This window comes from Malurus melanocephalus, unplaced genomic scaffold, assembly GCF_030028575.1.
Source record: "Malurus melanocephalus ecotype Western Australia unplaced genomic scaffold, MMel_1.1 scaffold_23, whole genome shotgun sequence".
NCBI lineage: Eukaryota > Metazoa > Chordata > Aves > Passeriformes > Maluridae > Malurus > Malurus melanocephalus.
The window spans coordinates 2,366,985-2,392,499 of NW_026623255.1; the positions used below are offsets into that span (position 1 = coordinate 2,366,985).

The 25,515-nt window shown below is 42.8% G+C and overlaps 1 protein-coding gene across 5 annotated transcripts in view; it reads right to left on the reverse strand.

Annotated features, from left to right (window-relative positions):
- The window catches only part of FYN (FYN proto-oncogene, Src family tyrosine kinase), a 136,308-nt gene that overhangs the window by 36,403 nt on the left and 74,390 nt on the right, over window positions 1–25,515 (reverse strand). For 3 of the 5 annotated variants that reach the window (XM_057390198.1, XM_057390194.1, XM_057390197.1), the window contains exons 3-5: window positions 16,607–16,741; window positions 3,813–4,070; window positions 3,185–3,281 (exon numbers count right to left, since the gene is read on the reverse strand). In XM_057390198.1, coding sequence (XP_057246181.1) covers window positions 3,185–3,281; window positions 3,813–4,059 — 344 coding nt within the window. In that variant the 5' untranslated portion in view covers window positions 4,060–4,070; window positions 16,607–16,741. Of the gene's footprint in view, window positions 1–3,184; window positions 3,282–3,812; window positions 4,071–6,727; window positions 6,739–16,606; window positions 16,742–25,515 lie in introns of those variants that run through there. The other 2 variants (XM_057390196.1, XM_057390195.1) reach the window with 2 other exon arrangements.

The window sequence follows — 25,515 nt, forward strand, 5'->3', positions numbered from 1 at the left end:
CTCAACCCATGAGTTTTCTCACTGTTACCCTCCTGATTCTCTTCCTGATCCTACCATGGGTAAAGTGAGTGAGTGGCTGTGTGAGGCTGAGTTACTCTCTGAGGTCAAACCCCAACACAGTGACACATTCACTGCTAATTTTAAACTTCTATGASCATAATTAATCTGAAACCCAAAAATATCAAAAAGCCGTCTATCAATATCGCATTTTAAATGGCCTTTAAGGATCACACTTCGTAGTCTAGATTCCCTCTGCTGGCCACCTGGAGGAGGTATCTGAAGTAGCAAAGAACTAGGCTGCATTTTCAAATACTTACAAAACCCTCTTCTTCTACRATATTTAAATGTGAAGAGGTTCATGCAGAACCATCTTAAGGCAGCATTCTGTAGGCTTAGCATGAATCTGTCTTACACTGGTGCACACACTGGAACATGCACTGCCTTTCAGACAATGAATGTTGCTGGAAGATGTACAGCTTGAAGAGAAGTTACTTTCTCAGCTTTTTGCAGGACGCAATGATCTGGGATTTAGCAATTTTTATTTCAGTCTCAGCACCAGATTCACTGATAGTTAAATCCTACCACTACTAATAAGCATTCTCTTTTCTATTTCTGGACTGCTTAGAAACTCTCTTTCAATTCCCCTCTCCCCTTTATTTAGTTGTTCACTAAATAAAACACTATTATCAAATGTGGCTGGAGAATTCAGCCTCTTCTGGAAGCAAGCAAGTTACAGAAAATACACTGTCTAAGCTATTACTGGAAGGAAAGGTTGTGTCAAGGTGAATTCTTACTTTAAATTTTCAACTTCACTTTATTTAACAGCTTAAAGGAGCACGAACTCTATGGAAAACCACTACAAAACAGCTGTGATTAGTCAAAAAGGAGATGCTTCCAATTTTACAGTTCAAGAAACACAAAGAGCAAATAGCTTTTGTAGAGGCCGGCAGTTGACACTATTTTAATACACCCTATGTACATTAGCACATCAGGCAAACAGCCCTTTTTGTTTGTGCCWCTAATAATACCAGCTGAAGTGCTAACCCTTCCCCCATATGCTGCTGTAGAATATTTCTGAGGATTTTATGCCATACTGAGGTCGATAAATTGCACCGTTCCATTTCTTCTCCTTACTGTGCAGAGAGTCCACTAGATGGAGGTATTTTGTCGTATCTCGGGAGGAAAAAAGCAGAGTAGATGATCACAACATCAGGAACAACCCCCTGTGCTTTGACAGAGAAGCTTAAATCTCTCAAAGCACTGCCAGAAAGGAGGAGGAATGCAGGCTTTTTTCACTGCTCTTAATTTTAGCCCTGCAGCTGAGGTAGAAGGCAGYTAGTCAATGGGGCCAGACAGGGTGTGTGGGTGTGGTGGTGGGAATGCTGGGGGTGGCCCGGCATTTCGGAGCCCAAAGTCAGGCTCTGCTCTGAACCACTCTGCAGATACCTCTTTACCCCTTCTTTCTGCCTTTAGCAGAGTTTCAGTGTTCAGATCACAAGGATACCCCCTGCATGTCATTTCAAACATCACACTGAATGTTTACTCCAAAGCACAAATCAAATTTTATTTGTTGAGAGCTAAAGAAAAATTCAAACCCCTCCAAAAATTCCAGACTATGTTTTTTTTTGCACATATATACTTTCTRTTTGCAAGCAGCATTGACAGGTGCTTTTAAAAAGGACTTATTTAATATAATTCCTGATGTAAATAAAGAGAGGAAGCATTCTTATGCAAAAGCAGCTTTCTGGAGGTTCCCAGCCTGGCTCTCACTACTCTAGGGGTGTGGTTAGGTCCATGCTTATAAGCAAATAGAGCTGGCTACAATGGGAACTGAGCTTCTATAATYCTACAGGAAAATCAATGGATGCTTGGTCTTTTTTTTCCATTCTTAGAAAACCTTCTTCCAGGCAGTAATTACCTGCATCAAAATGCATGTACTGCAGCCRCCCACATGAAGGGGAATCTCTCTGTCTCACCTACTCCAAGGATGACTGCTCTGCAAGTCCTGGTGAGCACTCTCTGATTTCACCAACTGSCATGTACAAGGTATTTAAAATGTGTGGAACTTCTTATTTCGAGTTACGGCATAGTTTGTGCAAGGTTAGGAAAGCACCAGGCAATGTGAACAAAAATGGATCATAGGCTAAAAAAGGCTTTGTTTCCAATCGCTAATTTAGAWGCAGAAAGGTTTTAAACTGCTGCTCCCTCTGTAAGCCATAACTGAAGGTTCTGTGCTTTCATCTACATCAAAGCTCCTTAGCTTCATGAAATATTCCACAGAATTACCTGATTTTTTTTTTTCCATTGCACATTGAGCCAATTCCCATTCTGCAGTTGCTAYGTTAAAATCAACAGGAGTTGCACCAGGGGTGAATTTGCCTCACTGTCACTTATTGTAAGAAAGAAAGAGGAGACCAATATCACAAAACCTTTAGAAAGTGATGTACTTGRTTGTTAACCCATTTTTACCTTACACGACAGCAGTAGTGAACATAACACAGAGCCTGCCACTTTCTGTTCTTAGCCAAGAATTGCAAGATGTTCAGATATAGGTCAGTAGCACAGTGAGTTTTAGAAGTTATTTTTAAACCACTAAGGGATTTTTTTTCTRTGGGCAGTTGATAAAATTAATTTTAAGTTGATGATTTCCAAGATGGAAATCTGGTTTTCATGTCAGACGCAACAGTACAATGGTAACAGAACTTCCCAGCATGTTCTGACTGCATTACCYACCTTTAAAAGGACAAAAATGCTTTTAAATTTGGCACATGAATCTGATAATGACTCTTGTGAATCAGTTTTTACCTCATTTCTGTGCAGGGATACTTRCAGCAGACTGGAAAAAGGGTTAGCACATGCCTTGCAGAACCTCTGTGGCTACTGGTAAAGTACAGATCTGGTAGCCACAGTTCTGAGTGTGTGGTTGCTGTAAAATGTAAGCAATGAATGACACAATCTAACACTTTTTTATTTTAAGTAAAGCTGCATGTGGTTGAAGTTTTTTCTTCCCCCAACAATAAAGCCCTTTGAAAAAGTGCACTAAATGCAAGGACAAGAAGCAGAGTAAACCCCCATCATACTTGGACATCCAACACCAGATTTTACCAATAACACCAGCAAACAATACTGTAAACATTATATGTTTGAAACCACTAAAAAGCAAATTTTTAAGCCTAAAACTTACGAGCTGTTAAGTATCTGAAATTTTTCTCCTTTGTGAAAACTCAAGTCATCTTCTGTTCTTGCTTCATAGTCATAAAGCGCCACAAAAAGAGTTACACCTAAGGAAAAAAGGCAGGTGGGTTATCACAAAACACAGGAGGGAAAGGAACTTCAAGAGATGATGTGGCTAATCCATGGGTAAGCAACTCCAGCTGTTGAGGAGCAAAACAAACAGAACCCTCCTACTTTTTGAACCATGCTCATCTCTCTGGTTTTATGCATGGCGTGAGCCCTCATCCGTACAGTCACAGGATCCTGAGCAGGCAAAGGGGTTGAAGAGAGAGTTTAGATGTAACCATGCCAAGTATTTCCTTCAACCACTTGAGGTGGCTCAGCCCACACTTTCCTTTCTCCATTAGAGGGATGAGGCAGCTAGCCAAATTTGSCATGTACACATAACTTCTCACCCCCAAGTGAACCTGCAAGTTAGCAAAGGTMGGGCTGAAGACCCAGCTCCACCCTGCTTCAATTCTTTGCACTGTTTTGTGAAATAATGAAATAGCAACTAAAAGCAACACGCTGAGACAGTCATGCCTCTGCTGTAGATGCATGAACGACACTATGAGCACTAAAATAACTTTCAAGCTCACCTGTTCCTCCTCTTGTACGCAGCGTCCCTGTATGAGAGGATGAATTGACTCCACCAAACACAGTCAATCCTTGGCCTCCTGTGGCATGGAAGTTGTTGTAGTTTGGGATTGAAGTCACACCAAAGCTAGGATAGTGCTGCGGAGTGGGATCTGTCCCATAGCGGTAGCCTGAGCTTTGAGTTAAACTGCCATCCCTCTCGTCAGTCAGTTTTGTTGCTTCTTTATCCTTACATTGCACACAGCCCATTATCTAAAATCCTAGGAGAGGAAGGAAAGGACAGGTGTTCATATGTTGATGCTCACCAGATTTCCTCCAAATCCACACATGATGAGGCTCAAATTAAGTTCACTACTCAAAAGTTAAGTATTTTGAAAAAAAAAAAAAAGCAGTGGTTTGAATAAAACCAGTGACATGTTAGAAAAAAGGCTCACACAAGATCTTCCCCTAGGGAGTTTTCCGTCAAGGCCTGGGAAAGGGGAACGTCCCTGCTCTTAAAGTAGGGGCAGACCTTTGCCCAGCCCTGCCAGACAATATTTTGCATGGGGGGACAAAGAGGATGAAACACATCTTGGTCACCCTTTGCCAGGTGGACACAACTGGCAGGCAAAGGATTCAGCCAAAAACCTGCAACTTTCTGGAGGTGTTCAAGGCTGCCCTGAGAACAGAGTGAGGCACTTAGCTTGTGGTTCACACTTGACCTTGCCAACTACACCAGAGTGGACTTCACCTAAAGACTATAAAACCCTTCTTCCATTGCCAGAGCTCTGCATGGCAGGCAGAAAAGCCAAGAATTATTACAGCAGGGAAGTAGCAGGGAGCTATCAGAGGGCACAACTGAAAAAAATAGGAAGTTCCTTTTTATGCAGTACCAAACTGAAGGCTAAAACCACTGGTAGCAGAAGGTGGGGCTAGCAAAGGTACACATGTTAAGAAACTAGAGAAAGTCCCAGAAGAATTAACACGTCAAATACAGAGCAACTCGGAGCACAGATTGCGCACAGGATGAAACCGAGAGTTTCAAAAATTACAGCTCCAATTTTTTTAATTCTTACAACCTTTTGCTCAGCATCCCCATGGGGCCCAACCCAGGGCTTGGGTCAATGTCTCTTTATTTTAGGTGCTTGCCTCTCTCTATGTGGAGGGAGACAGTGGGTGATTTGCCACATCTCAGAGCAGTCCTGCAGGATCTGTCCTATTACCTGGTGCTGCCTTTCATCTGCCAGCTCTAACCTTCTATAATCCATGTGGTGGTGTTACTAAACTCCCTCCTACTGAGTCAAGTTGAACCCACACACAAAACCTGAGTTTTTGGAACTGGGTGGGATAAACCTAGGGAATCAGATAGTTGTTTGGATGCATCCTTGATCTGAACCAGTACAGAGACTCTTTAGATGCAACCTGGCACACAAACAACAGACTCTAAACAGTTGGRCTGGAAGAGAAATGGCAGAAATCTTAAAAAATACTTACTAGACATACTTTTTCCCAGAATATATAAATAGGGAGAAAATGCAGAGAACAGGAAAAAAATCGAGTGAAGTACATTGTGTCACCCGCGCCCCCCCCCCCCCCATTTCACATTTCAGACAGTATCTGTCACTTCGGGTAAATAAAAAGTGTATGCTTTTTTAAATGTCCTAATTCTTCTGTATCTGCCAGGCTGGCTGTTTTCTATGCCTTACCCCAACATCAACACAGGAAATTGGTTTTGACAAACTCATGGGATTCAGAAAACGAATGTTTCACTAGTGCTAATGCTTGAAAAGTTAGGCAGCAGCTCCCTATTTTTCTGTGACAGTCCGTAGTCTGGATACCTGCTTCCTATATCTAACCTGCCTATACCTGCTTCCTATATCTAACCTGCCTAATTGACAAGAAAAACACTTCTGTTGAAGGGTATTTTCTACAATTTGCAGACACTTACAGTTATTCTAGAAGCCTGTTCAGAAAAACAAGCATCATTTTGGTTGCCCATAATTTTGGTGATGCCCATCCACAAGAATGACCAGAAGGAGGATTCCAGCAAYCTACAGCCTGCCAGTCTGACCTTGGTGCCCAGGAAKATTAYGGAACAGATCGTCTTGAGTGCAATYACAAGGCACACACAGAAMAAACAAGGGATTAGGCCCAGCCAGAATGGRTTTAGGAGRGGTAGGTCCTGCCTGACYAACCTGATCTYCTTTTATGACCAGGTGATCGGCCTAGTGGGTGAGGAAAAGGCTRTGAATGTAGTCGGCCTGGACTTCAGGAAWACSTTTGACACTGTCTCCCACAGCATTCTCCTGGAGAAGYGGGACAGGTGGAYTCTTTGCTGGGTTCAGAACTGRCTGGAAAGCYGGGCCCAGWGGTGGAGGTGAATAGTCCTGGGTCYSGTTGGCATTTGGTCACCAGYGGTGCTGCCCAGGGGTCTGTGTGGGGTGCRGCCTCCAGTYYTGTTCAATATCTTTATTGATGATCTGGATGTGGGGATCGAGTGTGCCCTCGGTAAATTTGAGGATGACACCAAGATGGGTGGRAATGTTGRTCTGCTGGAGGGTAGGAAGGCTCTGCAGAGGATCTGGACAGGCTKGGATGAGGCCAGTTGTATGCAGTTCAAYAAGGCCACATGCCAAGTCCTGCCCTTGGGTCACAACAACCCCAAGCAGCACCACAGGCTGGGGCACAGYRGCTGGAAAGCTCTGCAGTRGAAAAGGACCCRGGGGTGCTGGTCAACAACAGCTGAACAAGAGCCAGCTGTGCCCAGGTGGCCAAMAAGGACAATGGCACCCTGGCCTGGATCARCAATAGTGTGGCCAGCAGGCTCTCTGTYCYCAGCYCTGGTGARGCCACASCCTGAGYGCTGTGTCCAGTTCTGGACCTTTCACTACAAGAAAGTCACTGGGGTGCTGGGTCCATTTCCCAGTCAGYCAGTGACAGGATGAGAGGACATTGCCTCAAGCTGCCAGGGGAGGTTCAGGCTGGACAGCAGGTGTTCAAGAAATGACTGGACATGGCCCTCAGTGCCACGGCTTAATTGACAAGGGAGCAATCAGTCAAAGGCTGGATGTGATGATCTCAGAGCTCTTTTCCAACSTAAATGATTCTGTGATGCTGTAATTTCATTGCATTTCCCGGAGCTGTATCGCCTGCAGTTAGCAGAGCCCAGCAGGGTTTGGGAGGGAGAGATGAGTGTGGGATTCAGACCCTGCTACACCCCTGTGAAAATGTGATGTGCAGAGAGCAYAAACGATGCATGGGAGATACCACAAGAGAAATCCCAGCACAGCTGGGAGGGCAGGGAGGTGCTGACCACCATCAAGCCATTAAATCAGCCTGCTYAAAAACTGCAACGTGGGCTTATTCACCTCAAAGCAACTAGGTGATATGCAGGATTTACTGTTTAAAGAAGAATTTCACAGCCTTTTTGTTGGCTTGCGGACTTACATGCCTGTGAAATTCTATCACCTCCTCCCTTTCCCCTCCCAGCTCTATTTCTCCTCTTATTTTTTTCCCACGTGCTTTCATGAAAAAAATAGAGAAGAAAATGAAAGAAAAAAAAAGAGATAGGAAACATGAAATCTGGGAGACCAGTGGGAGGGAAAGTGGTTTTCTTGTTGCTCATTCACAAACATTCAGCTGAGCAGGGAAAAAAATTCCCACTGAAATCCGGGAATATTTTACATACAAATTTACAACTGCTGACAAGACAACCTTACATATTTCATTTACATATCGATGAGGAAGAAGTTAAAATGAAAAATCAGCGGCAAAAAGAAAAATTGCTCAAAGTATCAATTCTGAAAAAAGTGAATTAACAAGGGGATGGTATACATATGYACTAGTAGTTAAAAAACAGTTTGRGTTTTAGTCCTAGGAATGATATGTRTAGAAAACCAATGAATTATKAATTTTGTGATTTTTGTTTRGYTTCTGCTTGCTTTATCTTGCTGGCAGCRGTAGCACACAGGGAAGAAGAATTTGATGCAAAGTGAACGACTGACAAAATGGGCTTTTTCTTTTGCTTGTCCCCTCCCACTGTCCCAGTGTCTAGACAATCCAAGTATAAAGACTGCTTGATTGCAGCCTCTTGTAAAATGTGACAGAGGGTGTTACATGCACACATCTATTCAAGCCAAGTCCCTGAAAGTYGTCTGTTCTTGGCTCAAAGAAACAGCATTGTGGGGAGCTGGCTAAATGTGAGAGAATACATGTATGCATGTACACGCCTGAAGTGATTTCAGCTTGCTCAGGCGTTTCATAGACAATAAATATCACCTCCATTCAGCACTGGCCTTTGTGTCAATGAATGGAATYCAAAAACTAATCTCCTTCAGTATCACAGAGAAGGCTTTTAATATCCAAAACTTTCATCTCCCTGCATGTCAGCATTTGGAGCTGTGGAAGGCTGGAATTATTCAGCCAGTTCTGAGATCACCACACAAAATCTGGAGCTGTTTTACACCAAATTCTCTAGGGATGAGCACACGATGTTGTTCACCCAATATGCTGTGCATCTTACAGTAAGGGAACAAGTTTTTATTCCATTTCCACTAGGAAAGGCAGCATTTCTCAGATGTGCGAGTTATGGGTCACACAGCATTACCACAGTCTGACACTGGTAATGTTAAAAGGTGTGTAACTGGCCTAATTATAATGARCTTTTCTAATGCAAGCAAATTGAATTTGTTTATTTTGAAGTCCAGTTTTTATGGGCAATGCAAAACATGTGTTTTCATGAAAACATACACMCCCTGCCCCCGCCCCACTCCCCTTTTCATGGGTTTTGAGACTTCCTTAGAGACAAATGAAAATAAACATTATGTTATTTGTCTCMTTTCTTGCCTAATAACATTTCTTGGACTCCAATGTTTACATTGCAAACAATCCAACATGTGTCTAACCAGAAGAGTWGTTTCCACCCACATTATGGAAATATTAGTTGACAAGGATATAAAATTAATTATATCTTTATTAATTATTTATATAGTCATAGCACCTTAATTACTTTCAGGTAGGATACAGAYGAAGGCTAAGGAGATGWATTAACATAATTATTATTACTCTAWATCACSCTCCTTYGGTTTTTCCCTTGGTTCTTGATACAAAATGGAAGCCAAAACTGCAACACCCAACAAAGCCAGACATCCACTCCACTAACAGAAATAAAAGCAGTTATCTGTTAACTAATCAAAGCCTAGGAAAAGTCCAAGAGTAGCAGGAAAATTCCTTTTTTTTCATACTTCTATTTTAAAAGTAAAAGCTCCAACATGTGATATCTGTAAAGCAAAAAGTACTGATTAACCTTTGCTTCTGCAGTAGTAAGCATATGGATGGGGGGAAGAGTGGTGCAAATTCACTCCTTCCGAGCATGAGAAGTTTTCCCATAAGCTTCTGCACTCACAGCTGAAACTCTGAATTATGGTACATCTTCAGAACCTGCTTTTCTTAGAGCTGTAAGAGAAAACAGCTCCTAAGAATGTTTGAGRCAGAAGCACTGGGAGATGCAGGGAAAAACCTGTCTACTCTGCAGCCTTTGATCCATGCTGTGGCCTCTGCCCTACAACCCCTTGCACAGGAAAGGGGACTGCACAGGGGAGGGCTCCAACCTGGTGAAGACATGGGGAGCAGGTTCAGACCCAGCAGGGTGCATTCTCCTCCCTCCTGGATTACTCTGGAATGAAATTCTGTGGCACATTTTTAAGACAACTTCTCTCAGTAAAAGACATGAAAGGGATAGGCGGGATGACTGGTAACCGTCAGCTGCCTTTTTCTGACCAAATCTTACARATCTTGTCTGGAAAGCATCAGCAGGGAAGCTGAGTTAAGAAATAGTTATATTAAAAGGAAATCAGAAGCACAGAATCCYTGGCTTTTATTCAGTCTCTGTGGTGAACAGACATGAACCAAACCAAGGGTTGAATCCAGCRTGGCTGTGAAAAATGAAATCTCTATGGGCCATCTTCTTGGTGCTTTATGTTTTGCTGAAAGCATCACAGAACTATCAGTCTGGGACATCAAATAAACCAAATKTTATGAGCTACTGTAAGATTTAATATTCAAAATACCACATTCTGAGTTACCATGAAGATTCAAGGAGGACAGAAAAGGCTTTCCAAGAGTAAGAACTCTGAAAATGTTCAAAAATGACTGTGGAATGCCTCCTGCAGGCTGTATAGCAGGAATAATCAATACAGAAATTTACCCCAGAGTTGAAATGTCTCACTTTTCATGCCACTATTAGCAGCTCCCTAGAGAGAAACTGATGGATTATGTACTTTGAAACACAAGTCTGAGACACAATTAAACTCCCCAATTTTCAGAAAAGCCTCACTCACCCACTTTGACTGTTRCAAGGCATTCCTAGTTGGGCAACAAATAGGCACTTAAAACTAGTCAGTCCTATGTAGGTCAGTAATTCTCATGCTGTCTGCTTGCTGACCTCTCTTTGACTCACATCCATGCTGATGGGAGCATTTTGGATTTCCAGAATTAATACTGTGTCAGTTTCAAGCCAACTCAAATGAAACAGATGGAATAAAACAGCAGCGCTTATTGCATTTTTTATTTTGTTTTTATCTATTAACTCTGGGAAATTTTTGAGGACTGCCTACATTCCAGCTTAAGTAGTGATTTCACAATTTTTAGGTCAAAGAGATACAACAAATACTTTAAAATGCAAAATCTTGAGTGTTGTTCTTTATTTCTCAGGCTTGGAGATTGTAGGTTACTATACACACACATTATTTTTATACTAAGGTCCGATTTAGAAAGAATACAATTTTACTGCAATGCATTAAATCTGGTTCAGCCTTGAATGAAGCTGGAGATTTGTGTAGAATTCTTGCAAAGCTACATGTGCACCACACCTGTCATGCTGCATTAAAAAATGTAAATCAGAGAAGACACAGTACTAGCACTGGATGTCCTCTGACTGTTACAGATATGCAGAAAATCTCACATACACGATGTCATATTCCTGAACAAAAWGCCAGAAACACCAGGGCAAAACTTCAAGTATGTTTCAAAACAACACTCAAAAATTCCTGGGCTGCATTAATTTGATTTTTTAAGGGAGTTCTTTAATGCTTCACTACCAGATTCTGCTTTAGTGGGTGGAGCAGAAAAAATCCCAGCAGTTCAATTGTTCTTCTGCAGCAGTCAAAARTCAGGGTGGTGCCCAATGTCCATGGACATCCATGGTTGGAGGAGCAGGAAGAGCAGTGTTAGCTGGGCTCCTGCTGCCATAGTGCCCTGGGTAAAGCAAATGCCTTTCCCAGTGCTGGAGTGCTCTCACTATTGTTCCTTGTCAGCTTATACAGTTCTTAGAAAGTCTTCTACAACAGTGGCCAAAGGGGTTCAGGAAAGGCAGCAGCTCTTGCTGCTGTGAGAAGAGCAGACCCTGCAAGGAGCTTTGAAATGCCATATTCTGCCCTGCTGTTCGTCCMCATTGCTGAGTGACTGGGGACACAGTCCTGGAAACAACAGCTTCCTGACACTACAGGCAAGGTTTAAGTTTTAACACGTGCCTGCAACGTGTGGCCCTACGCTCGTCTTCCCTCTCCTCCCCTTTGGGACCAGAACTAGAAATCAGTTACGAAAAATGAAGGTTTGGGCGTCACCTTGCCTGCTTAATTTCAGCCAGCCTCGGGTCGAGACCAGGGAAGAGAAGGTGCATGTTGAAGGATTTCATTGAGCTACAACCAGACCCTTGGCTTCTGCCAGAGGCTGTGAGCACAGCTGTCCAYGGGGCAGGGTGGGTGCCCCTCAGGGCCAGGAAGAGAGATGAATGTCTTGCTCCCTCTCTGGCAAGAGATTTATTACAACCCAGACAATCTGCTCATTATCCACATAGCTATATGATCTATTTATTACAAGTTAGAGAGGAAGAAGGAAGTCAGTGTTCCAGCTGGACAATAACCATATCCACATGTTCTTTGAGAGTGTAGTTGTGATGGTGGCACTGGCTGGTGGCTGTCTGGTGGGGAGGTCACCTGGCAAGGCCACAGGAAGCTGCATTACCACAGTGTAGCTGTCTGAGCAGCYGTCATCAAAAGCTCCCCAGTGCAGGAAGAGAAGACAAACGCTCCAAACTGCCCACGAAAGGACAYGTCGCCACCCTTTTGGTTTTGTGCAGCTTCTTTGCCAGCCAAGTCTGTGAATGTTGGGGCCTCATCTTTTTCAAAAAGCAGCGAATTCTCTTCCACTCCCTGTGATACATCCCTTTCAGCAAAACCAAAGCAGAACAAAACACAAGAAGCAATTAAAGGCTCACCCTGCAATCTCTTAAAGTTACAGTGACTGAGTTATGCCTTGTACTGTCTCAGGGCTTTTATCACTTTGAAAAAAAGATGCCCCAGAAAAATGCAGCAGTTCTGAGAAAAGGTTCTTCTGTGATTTTTTTCTTTTCCCACCAACAACTGAACTTCATTTGTAATGTAAAAGAAAGAAGCTTACGTGTAGCTAACTTGAGAGGGAAGGCCTGCAGCTTTTACGCTCATAAACTGAAGAGCAAGTCAGACTCAAAACTGCACACAGGATTTCTTTTCATGCTTAAAACGAGTTAAAGGAATCTTTGAAGAGTGGCAGCAGCTAAACACAATAAACACACTGCTTGCTCTACAGTTAACCCCTGCAAAGGACGGATCTATCCTTGGTTCTGAGACAATACCGTGTAAATCCAATGGTGTGATTTCGAGCTACATTCCTCCTTCATCAGGCTGCTTGTGGCAGCTCTATTCTTGAGCAGAGAGAAGTGGGTGGATGGTCTTCATAAGCATTTTGAGCTAATGCACCTAAATTTTAAAGTGCCTCTTAAGTGTGTAAATTAGAAAACCTATAGCAAGAGAACAACTGCTGCAAATGCCAGAATAATTTTGTCTTGGAAAGAGAAGAAGTAAAACAGTGTCTCTACTGATTTCCTCTTTCTTTTCTCCCATTAGGAGAACAGAAAGATGATTGCAGGTTGATTCAGACTGTTCTCATTTTTTCTTTCAGTTCTTATTTTTAGAATCTAGCCAGGATTAATGGATGTTCATTTGACCCGCAGTATGGGAGCGGCACAGAGCAGAGTGCCAAATGTGAATCAGGAGCAGCAGGGAAGTAGGGGGGAAAAAGGGGAAGGGGGTAGTATAGAAGTTCTGCCTGTTTGACACTGGGCTATGAAAGAGGCATAGAAAAAGATTTCCTCTCAAAAAAACCCTCACTGCTYCTCCCCACCCCCCTTTACAATGCAGGAATGAAACTAACCTCTTCTCCGCCTTGTCTGATTCCTGTTTTGTGACTGAAGAACTCYGAGGATGTGACAGCAAGAAAAAGGGAGCGAGTTGAGTCAAATCAAGAGATTACTTACTAAAAGACCCTTCCAGATGCCACTCCCTCCTGAAGGGGTTCTCATTTCTCCTAGGTTGCTACTGCTGACATTTTAAAGGAGTTATTTAAATCCATTTTTCCACTTAAATTGGGGAAAAAATACTGTCCTTCCCAAACACGAGCAGAAATTTGCCTGTGGCCAGCTCACCAAGAAACCCCCAGCTTTCTCACCACCATTGTAGCTGGCTTMATCTACCAGAGCAACGATGCTGACAGGCTGGGACCCTGAACAGGGTGGCAACCACACTGTGACAAAGGCAATGAGTGCTGAAGGCACCGACTGCACAGTAACCGGGACGCACAGAAACTCTGCCCACACTTRCACACCCACAGAAAAGTGCTCTAGACAGAGCTGTTTTCTCAGACCCAGCTGCTGCCACTGTGGTTTCAGCATGTGACAGCTTACTGCTAGATCACAGTTTAGGTAAGCTGAATGCATCTGGACATACCCTGCTGTGCTTCAGCTTTGTGACCAAAACAATGTTGATAACACACCCATGTTTAAGTAACTGCTGAGCAGTGTTCCAACAGCATCAAGACCTTCTTCACTTCTCACTCTGCCACTGTAGCAAGTAGACAGGAGGAYGTCAAGAGTTTGGGAAGGGACACAGCTGGGAAACTGAACCCAGCAGACCAAAGGGATGTTTGGTACCATATCCGCCTCAGTGCATGAGGAACAGTCCACAAAGATTGCTGTTTCTATGTGCTCAAGACAAAAAGGCAAGTGTAGGACTGGATGCTAATCTGGGGCAGAYGGGAGAGTTTCACTGAAAATGACTTGTCTGTGATACACCTTGTGAAATACACAACTCTCAACAATTCAGGAGATCTGGAGATCCTGCCTGGAGTTCCTCCCTGTTTCCTAGCACAAAGAGACAAAAAACTGAAGGCCACTGAAATTAAAAATTGTGCTGTCCCCACAGATGTCAGATTTGTGGATTGTGTTGTAAAGGGAAAKGGACCTCTTGATAGGAAACAAATTGACACTCTAAGCCAGGCTGGCTGGGAAAGGCAGGTCAAATAAGCAGCCACAAGCACATTCAGCATAAACCATAATATCAAGGAGAGCATCAACCTAAGCAGAGGCTGTGAGAAGATGACCTTTTTCAGTTGCTTATAAGCTAATTACAGGATTCAGAAAATARTGGATAAACCCTCTGCCTATAAAGTAACAATGAAAAGTAATGCTCCTGAAAAATAATAGATATATTTAAATTATTATATTAATAAAGGAAACAGCTGTAGCCAATTTAAAAAATCCAAAGGMAAGACAGTAGTGCCAGGCCATATGTGTCACAAATGACATCTGAGTGACTGACAACTTGGAAGAAAATAATGTTGGCGAGTGCAGGGATGATGTGCTTCTTCATCACTTATACACAAGAAGTACAAAATCCCCCCTCGTGTTACTCTGGAGACCTTCTGTCACTAGCACTAACATAGGCCTGTACTTTGCAAAGGGCTACAAATGACAAGTGACTAGATCCTAATTTCAAAGAAGGATCAGCCTTCCTAAACCTGTGAAATTAAGCTCTTGCTAATGAGCTAAATGAGTCATCTACAACACAGGCCTTGCAGCACCAAAGGGGGCAGGAGCAGTTCACAGCACAMCACCACAAGGTGAAGAGCTGAGCTCCACCATGCCAAGCTAAACCCCACAGTGGTCACAGAAACACCCATCCCATGTGCAGTGGGACCCTCTCGCCTCCTGCCCCAGCCAGGGGCTGCAATGGACAGGAGTGCAGCTCACCCATGGTCCCATCATGCAGCCACACCTGAACTGCCCGYGAGGCATCTGTGCTTCAGCAGAGGAGCCACAGCATCCCTGCTCGAGACTTGGTCYCAGCACAGAGGAAACCATCACAAACCAGAAGGTTTACACTGAAAAGGACCAACACTTCCTGTGCAAATAGCTACCACTGTCTGCAATCAAACCCAGACCAGAATTTTACACAATGTGTGAGCGTACGCTCTTTATAGATACATAAATTAAAAAAAATCCCAGTGCACGCTTTCTGAGAAGCATTTTCACAAAACTAGAGCGAATGGGAGTCAAATCAGGCTGAAGGCAGAACACACARAAAGTTGCTGACATCTGCAAACAGTTTAAGACATTTCCTAAATGCCTACAGTGTTACAACCATGGAAATGGGCTAGATAAAAATAACACACAACGAAAAAAACCCAGCAGCTGGGTTTACCAGGGAAGTGAAAAAACATATAAAATATTATCTAGAAAACTGATACATGAAAGAAGAAAGAGGAAAAGATAATATTAAGCAAAAAAGSTAAAATAAAGATTGTGTGGAGGAATCATGATGATACTAGACAAAATAAAGGCACATAAAATCAGAAATRCGTATTTTATTTTTCTAAACAGATTATGAAAGACGAACCCTGAACAATAAAAAYTGTAGAATCRTTCATGACAATTTGACAGCAGCAGAAGTTATTCAGTGAATGTTTCTGATTAGCACACAGGTAAAAGGCTGGATGATCTGTTTATGATGATGATAATRTAATAGCTTCCCACCACAGCAGTCCCTGGAGAGGGCATGTTAAGCAGGAGATAAACGATTTTGGGTGATTCAGATTAGTTGCTAGAAATAAACTTGTCTCAGAAGGTTTACAGAGGTAGCCTTGGAGCTGTACTGCATCTAAAGCAGTTCTGGTCCTGGGGAAGGACTGAGCTACTATTTGAGAAGGGAAAAACATAATTACAGGCCAGTTGGATGAGTTTGCAGTATTTTGCTGAGGACAGAACAACCAACATAGGTCTAAATAATTAGGTTTTTTAAAAGCTCTGTAATTAAAGTCAATTAACTTGGCTTTAGGGAAAATAGATCCTGTCAAACTAATTTGATGTAATTTCTTGCAAAAATTACAAGTTCACTTGATGAAGGCAGCGTGGTTAACAATATTACAAGTCTAAGTCATTTGACTTGTTCTGTGGAATATCTTTATCAATGGTTTGAAGCCTTCATGGAGTGTCTCCATCTGTACATGGAGAGCAGGACTCCATTGGTGGAGACCTCTGAATGAGATCAGGCTAAAACCTTAAACCTGTTCTATCCTGAAGTCACTTTTGAGAGCACGATCATATCAGAAGTATTAAAAAGCTGATAAATTAAGGAAAACAATGTGTAAATGTAAMTGGGAAACTATTTATTAGCAAACAGATGGGTTCCTGTTGGGTTCCACAGGCATTGGTGATCATCCCTTTACTATTACATCCATTACTTAACTTCAATATCAGTGACCTGGATTAAAGTTAAGTTATTGTGGTTAGACATGAGGCTGGGCACAGCCGAACACAAACCACAAAAGAACAAGCCTGACACAGAGAAACTGGGGTCTGCAGAAAGATGGTGAAAACCAGTTTAGGTGTTGATATGGCCAAGCACAAAAATACTTTATTAGAATAAAGAATACAGGCCATACTTACAGGATGAGAGGGAGAGAGAGGACTCTATCCTCCGAAGCAGAGACTGAATATGAGACCCGGGGTCCTGGGAAGCAATCAGCTCGACATGAATTCCCCACGCAAGGCTGTGGCCAAGAGGGCTAATGCGAGCCTCAGCTGTACAAACAAATGAAAATCAAAAGATGAGTAGGTAGGTTATAGTGACGCTGTATTTGCTTCTCGTTCCTTTGCTCCATGAATAACATATCAGGTTCTGCTACTCCATTTTACAAAAAAAAGTGTCAGAAAAACTGGAAGTGTTCAGGGAGGAGAAATTAAATAACTGAAAACACTGGGCTACAGAAGGCTTTGTTATAAACAAAAACCGTAGAGGAATTTTTAAATTTTGTTCATGGCATTGCAGTATTCATACATTGAATAAATTTGGAAACAGCAGGCTCTGATTTAGCAAAGGTAGAAATTGCATCAGGACTGAAAATTATTGCAGTCCAGACTRTGAACAGGCAAGTTTGTTCTGCTTGTACAGCAATGATGTGCTATGGGMAATTAATCAGTAATTAACCCTTTGTATCACAGGTCAGGATACACTGCCCAGCTCTGCSAAGTTGTGAAAGTAACCACGCTTGATTCAAAAAGGAGCACACCCAGATGGTTACAAAGCAGGTGGTCCTGCAGCACACACTGTGCTTTGTGTTGCCCCCAAGAAACTCTCCTTCTCCTCACAGGACAGTAATCCTGGCAGCCTTCCTGCTCATCGCTAACAAAACATCTCCGGGGCAACCCCAGACTTTAGGGCATGAGGTGCCATCTCACTACAGATGAACTGTCCATCTTCTGCAGGATCTGCAGGCAGCCTCTCAATTCCCAGCACCTGGCTCCACACAAAACCTCAGTGTACAAAGCTCTTCATGCTGAGATGCCAAGGAAACCAATTTTAGGAAACCAATGGTGCTATTACAGCTCTGCCACTGAGAAAGCACCAGTGACCCCTTGTTTCAGCAGTTCACTTCATCTGCTGCCTGCTGCTGGGACCCTGTCCCAGGGTTCTGCCTGTGATCTCATCCCAGCGTCCCCCAGCCACAGAAGGTGACCTCAGAGAATTATGTTGAGGAAAAGAGTCCTCCACACCTCAGAGATTTTTCCCTTCCCAAATTCACCCTTTCAGAATGAACCTACTCCTGCAGGAACCTCCCAGGTCACTGAGGACACCCATGTGTCTCCTCCTTCCCTTTCTCCATGCTGAGGGAACTGGGTGCTGCCAAGAAAGCTTTTGGCTATTTGTCCCAAGGCCAGAGTTGGGCATTTGGGTTCCTAAGGACCATGTGTTCAGCTGTGAGGCCCTGGTGACTGAAATTGCTTCAGCTCACAGCCTGCCAAAATTTAAATTTGGTGTTTTTTAAGGAGGAAGTGCAAGCTTTTGTGTGGGCTGTCTGTCTTAACCTGGGCCTTTGGCCAAAAAGTATTAATCCTATCCATGTGCAGGAGTGGGAAGGCTGAAAGTGTTTGATTTGTGCCAGTTGCTGGCATCATCTCATTTTAAGCTTCTGGAATGAACCCACTTATGATGAATGCTGCAGTGTAAATTCTGCAAATAAAACAGATAAAATAATCTCAATTACTTGAGCTCAGGACTAGTTCACATATGCCACTCCAGAGATTCAGAAGGCTTTATTTAATACAAACGTCTAATTATATTTAATTATGGTTCTACAATTATTTTTATGTTCAACAGGTGGAAAAAACATGTTTTTCAAACTTTTGGTTACTCTCAGTAAGTGATGCCTGCTAAAACACAGCATGCACAGCATAGTAAAATCTTGGTCGTATGTTACAAACATAAAAGAAACAGCTCATCTTCAGTAAACACRTAGTACAAAGCTTCTGCAGAGTGAATTACAGCAAGAAAGTCTGTAAAARTTTTAGGGAGGAAGAAGGTCTGTCCAAGGGTGGTGTGTATGTACACGTATATGTACACCCACCCACCACTTCACCTCTGCTATACCCGRCATTCCTATCAACAGTTCTCAAGACTCAAAACTGTGATTGGCAACTCTTTAGTCACTCACGAGCAGAAGTTTGGTTAAAGCTGGTCGAGGATAGGGTTTCAGAGCTAATTACAAAGGATGAATCAAAGCCTGCAAAAGTACAGTTTGAATTGTGCATTTTTGCATCTTTGTATTTTCTGTCTTCCTAGATGYATTTTTCTCCCTCTCCCTGTGGCACAACCCCAGCTACATCCTACAGCATGAGGAGGTTCTGTTAAGCACATGTGCAACACAATGTGTTTTTAAACCTTATAAAGGCTTACGTCAAAAGATGTACCAAGGATCACATAGGCTAGACTTCAGAAATAGAATTTTACAGATGAAGTAGCTGTGATAATCTTCCTAAATATAAATGATAAAAGTCACAGGAAGCAAAGAGCTTTAATACATATAATTTAAGAAATATTTTTTTAAAAATATTGCAAAATAAATCAGATGTAAGGCTTGTCCTTTTATTCTAGACCCACAGACACAGAATTAAGTGGAAGAATGTGAGACTAACCATCCCATCTGCCTTTGTAATTCACCCAGACTAGACAGAGAAATGCTATGGAATTTAATGCAATGAACCCCAGAAGTGTCACTTTCGCAAATCTCAAGAGGCATCATTGACCTGAGGCTGGCTGCAGTTTCTGCCCCAATTCCAGTTTAATGTATTCCAGTCTGACCCTCAAGCGACAGTGCTGCTGGAGAACACGCTAAGAAACAAATGCAGGCAATTGCTTTGACATAATTCTTTTGGACRCAGGCAGATCGAATGTGCTGATGTCAACAGAGACCAGAAAAGAGTTTTATCCAATCTCTTTTCCTCCACCGAAGAAAACAATGAGAGGAAACAAAGCACAACCCAAAGCCCAGCCAAACACATGCCCACCTCTCGGCAGCAATACTGATACATGCTGTCTAAGAAAGGGAGAACCAAGACAAACGTATCTAAAGTAGCATTTGTATGTGTACGCAGCATTTCCTTTATAGCTTAAATTTACATGACTTGTGTATATAATTGGCTCTTTGCACATGACATGCACAAACCATCTGCTCTATAGAAGATATTAATTGAAAACCTCAGGAACAGCCTAATGTAGTCCTTTATGGCCATAGCATATTTGAAAGAGTTCCTAGCATAGTTCCCTCAATGTAAACCACTCTTCTTCCCTTTCTCACATGCTTCTAAAATTTAGGGGGCTGCATGGATCTGCTTTCAAGATAATTGTCAGAACTAAACCTTCCTGCCTTGCCACTCACTTAAGTATCCAAGCTGTGGCATGCTCTGAGGCTGCATAGACACTGAGGCAACACTGATTTTTTTCTGCACAGGGACAGCAAGAAGGGAATATTTTTTTCCATGGGAAAGATGAATTATGGTACGAAACCAGATGAAGGATGCCATGATGTCTATCTTAAGAACAAAAGACTAAGCTAAAGATTTTCTTTTCCATCTGGTGATGTTGCTCCTGAAATAACTTCTGTAAAAAGGAGAAAAGACCCACACATCAATGGTACAGCTTTTTGGAACTCACGAGGGAAAATATCAGGGTTGAACATGGCTTGTACCTCAACTTTATACAATAAAAACAGAACAAAAAAGCAGATTCCAAGCTCATTTCCTCCTCCTTCTTTTACTTCCTCTCCTAATAAAGGCCTCCACCTCTATCCTGCTATTTACAGTTTTTCTTTTCTCCCAGTCCTCCAGCTCCTCCCCCATCAATCCATAGAGAAAGATTGTCTGCAATGGTGTAACGCAAAAACCAGATGAGATACTTAAGGCTTCCCTTTTCTGTGTGCCTGGAGTGTTTCCAGGAAGAGAAAGTCTGGTGAGGATTCTCACTTTGTTCGTCTGCAGCTACTTGTGTGGGTCACTCTACCACAACAAAAGCATCTGTTATCTGACCACAATCGAGAGACAGAAAAAGATTACCATTTTTAATGTCCGTAGGAAGCGTGGTCTGAGGGAAGAGTGATCATTGTGTAACAGCCACTGAAGCTACTTGATGCAGAACATTAACCACCCCTACACAAAGTAAAAACAGACTTTTGTCCTTCATCTACCACCCTTTTTGTGACCTGCCCCCAGAAGGTGGCCACAAGTTGCAGTCCACAGTTTGGCTGAGCATCAGAAGGTACAGAATATTTTCCTCTATGTTGTAAGTGTGCAGTGCTCAGGCAATAAGGATTTTAAGGCCACTCATCATCAGGAATTATAAACAATTTAGTCATAAAATCATGGAATGGTTTGGGTTGCGAGGGACTTTAAAGACCGTCTAGTTCCAACCCTCCACCTCGGCAGGAACATCTTCCACTACACCAGGCTGTTCAAAACCCTATCCATCCCTGCCTTAGAAAGTTCCAGGTATGGGGCATCCACAATTTCCCTGGGCAACTTGTTCCAGTGCCTCACCACCCTCACAGTAAAGAAGTTCTTCCTCATATCTCATGTAAACCTATCTTGTTCAAGATCTTTATTAACGACATACGCAGTGGGATCAAGGGCACCCTCAGCAAGTTTGACAATGACACCAAGCTCTGAGATACAGTGGACAYGCTGGAGGGAAGGGATGTCATCCAGAAGGACCTTGGCAAGCTTGAGAGGTGGGACTTTACGACCCTCATGGAGTTCAACAAGGCCAAATGCAAGRTCCTKCACCTGGGTCTGGGCAATCCCCAACATCTGTACAGACTGAGGGATGAAGAAACTGAAAGAAGCCCTGTGGAGAGGTACTTAGGGGGTACAGGTGGATGAAAAATTGGATRTGAGCAGGCAATGTGTCATTACAACCCAGAAAGCCAGCTGAATCCTGGGCTCTATCAAAAACAGYGCAACCAGCAGGTCAAGGGAGGTGATTCTGTCCCTCTACTCTGCTCTGGTGAGACCTCACCAGTTCTGCATCCAACTCTGGGATCCTCAGCACAAGACCTTGGGCCTGTTGGAGCAGGTCCAAAGGAGGGCTGTGAGGATGATCAGAGAGCTGGAACACCTCTCTTATGAAGACAGGCTGAGAGAGTTGGCGTTGTTCAGCATGGAGACGACTCCACGAAGCAGCCTCAAAGGAGGCTTGTAAGAAATATGAAGAGAAACTCTTTATGAGGACCTGTAGTGACTTCTTTAAAAAAGCAGTTTTCAACYGAAAAAGGGTACATTTTAAGTGGATATGGGCAGAAATCTTTACAATGAGGGTGGTGAGACACTGGAACAGATTGCCTTGASAAGTTGCAGGTGTCCCATGGCTGGAAATGTGTTTAGTGTCAGACTGGAGGGGGCTTCAAGTAACCTGATCTAAATGCAGGTGTCCCTGTCCAGAGGGTTGGAGTAGAGGAACTTTAAAAGTTCTTCCAATCCAAACTATTCTATGATAGGTGACTTTATTGCTGAATTGGATYCTCACCCGCATGGTTCCCATCACAAAACAGAGCTGGTGCAGTTCATGCAGCTGGGACTTTAAGGTGCTGTAAGAGAACATGTGGAGTAAGGGTACAAACCCATATCATAACTATAGACAGAGATAAAGAAAGCCTGTACACTCTGGGATTAAGGCACACAAGAAGAGGGGATAAGATACCCACACGGTTCTGTCTGAATGCACAGAGGGTACAAAACAAAAAGCAAGAACCAAATGCACTCATACCTTGACACTGCCATTTGTATGAAGGGTCAGTCCATTATTCCTGCCACACTGTAAAGCTGCAGCTTTATGACAATCCCAGCAGTGGTTGTGTAGCTCACACTCACTGTCTTCTCAGAGCATGAGAGATCTGATCATCTGCAGCTTCCCAATACTTCCCTCTAAACATGCTCCTCTTGACTCCTGTCTTCAGCAACAGCAGATTATTTGTTGTTTGGCTACTGCAAGCTGTTACAATATTTTTACAACAGGAAATGTGTGTTCCATACGTAAGAAGACTACACTTACAAGAAATAATGCAGGAAAGTGATCTAAGTTCTCTTCTGCTTCCTTCCTTCTGCAGTGTGCTGCATTGAGATGTTTGTTCCAATACACAGATAGCAGTTCAAGGCCAAGATTTTATTTACCCTGATCGTACAAAACAAGCCAGCACTTAAACTGCAAATCAAACACCTCAAGCTGTTGTGGTGCATTCACGTTCATCTAAGTGATTTAGGTAAGTGAGCTTAAAATGTCACTTTTCAAAGTCTTATCTGTGGCTGGATATTTGTGTGTCAGTGCTATAGAGTCAAAACTCTTGTGAATAAAGAACACTTCACAGAGGTGCAAACAGCACATCAAACAGGAAATGTCAATTTTGAAGTGAACTGCAGCACTGTAAGAAAATTGCAGACTGTAAGAAAATGTCCATTGTGCTGCATTTAGGGAAAAGAGCACAACATCTTCACGAAACGCTGCACCTACCCATGGATTTACTCAGTTACCACAGCCAAACAAAGGAATCTGAGTAACTGCTACACTTCGCTTCACTCCTTTTGGAAAAACACTTGGTAACTCAGGAAGTCTGAGCTAGCCTTTTAAGAGAAAACTTTAAAACATTCTCCTCTACTTATCCTATTTATTACTGGGACTGACAATATGTGTATATAATTAATTATAAATGGCCACATGCTACTGCCTCCTGTCTGCAAGCTAAAAGCTGGCAAGAGACTCTATACTGCTACAGGGCCAAATCTGCATCAGGCAAGTTGCTGAATTTGGGAAGTTATGAGCACCAGCAGATTCACAAGCTGACTGGTCAGTGCTGATGCTCAATGCCAAAGTTCTTGGAAAGTGATAAACAGATAGGTCAGGAAAGGACAGAACTCTGAACTGGATTGCATAGCTGTAGAAATAAYGTCTGAGTTCATTTGTTCTCTATCTCCCATGCTAAAAACCATCAGACCATTAAAACTCCCTGTAACATCCTGCATTTTTTTTGTGAGCAAACAGGACTAACTCCTTCATATTTACATGTTAGAGAGGTATATGAAATACAAATAAAATCACAGGATACTTCCAAAAGTTATGTTTGTTTTGTTTATGATGTCAGCAGTGTATTCTTTGGGGGCAATAGCGACTTTGAAATGCAGATTTCCCTACAGCTGAGCCTCTGCTTTTTGTTTGCATTTGGGCACTTAACCATCTTCCCTGAACATGAAGCRTGAAAAATGGGGCTCCATGTTTCCTTTTGTATACATTTTTTTTTTTCCAGAGCAGTTTTTCAGATGCCAGGAGYATAAATGTAAGCAAAAGAAAACAGTCCCAACCTTGTCAGCTTCTCAGAACTGTATTTTGTATGCTGGTGCTTTTGTTTTCTTGCAAGTTCAGCACTGCTTTATCGGCAGCACCCTGGATATCCCCTGCCCCCAACAACTGATACATATTAGTACATCTGTTTTCTCTGTAAAGTCTTTCTGCATTCTTTGCCGGGCACAGGAAGGATGTGGGCTCCTTTTCACATTCAAATGAGGCAAATTAGCCTTTGCCTGGCTCCTTCAGTATAATGCTTATTTTACATTTAAGCGTGAGAAAAAGGGAGGAAATAAACCCCAATATGTWAGGTAGGTTACATGTTCCATTCTGGTACAAGCCCCACTGAGCTTTCTTTTGCAAACTGCTTTCCACAGGACATKATTTCAGGATGATAGTTTAATTAGTTCAATAGTTTAATTATGCAAAACGACYAAATAGTCTGCACAAAGAAATAGCTGCCACAGACATATTGAACATGAGAAAAAAGTGAAAATGCCAACCTGAATCAGCAGGGTTCAAGCAATCCAGGGCTGACCAGCTAGAAAGCAGCACTGCAGGAGAAAAKCTGAGTGTTTAGTGGAAACTAAGTTGAACACGAGCCAGCAGTGCTCCCTTATGGCAAAGGTGGCCATCAGCYTCCCGGCTTGCATTAGAAAAAGCACTTCCAGCAGGTTGAGAAATAGTATTTTTACCCWGCATTCAGCACTGGTAAGACATGAAAGATATGCTAGATTCAATTTAGGGATCCCCAGCAATTTGGGGCTCCCTTGCACAGAAGAGATACGGACTTATTTGAGCAGACCCAGTTAAAGGACCACAAAGATGGYTARGGGAACACCTTGCAGTGGTGTCTAGTGACTGGCAGTGAGCACAAATTAAAATACATTAAATAGGAAATACTGTTTAAACATAAGAAAAACCTTTYGCACTGTGAGGTTGAACACTGGCACAGGTTGTGCAGAGAGGTTGCAGAGTCTCCATTGCTGGAGATATCCAGCAATGACTCTGAGACATCAACTTTAACTCTGCCCTGGTTTGAGCAGAGGGTTGGAATAAATGACTTCCAGAAGCCCTTTCTAACTCCAGCAATTTGTGATTCTGCCAGGTCACATGAAGAYCTGCTGCACTTACAAAAATCTCACTCCTTTTACAAGATAGAGACAAATGCAACAATTCAGTAAGGTAACAAAAGTGGTACACATTTTGCAGGGAAAAGGTGTGGTTCCAATGTGTGCTCTTTTTTAGATCCTGTGTTCCAAATCCAAGAGGCAAAGCTAAGAGATGGGATGCAAGAAAAACCAAACAACTGCTTGGTAAACTGTGCTTGACCCCTGACAGGACTAGGTGGGAAATCAGTGCACACTCTTTGCACTGCAGCAACTTCTTGCACACTTAATGCACCCTGTGCACAAGGTGACACACCCCACACACAGAGAACAGAGAATGAAGTAGTCAGGWGCTGTAAATTTACACTGTCTTTACCGGTGGGAATCTCCTCGGCCAACAAGCCCTTAGCTCTGTGACAGCCGTGTGCCACGTTTGACAGGTTTTAATGAGAGACCTGGAAGAAGTTTTGACAYACCTGCTAATGCATGAAGTGCTTTATCCACTTTGGTTACCATCCTCATCCACAGTTCTGGGATGCACCAGGCTTGCAGCAAGTAATGGTCCCTGTCCTTGCTCTAGAGGC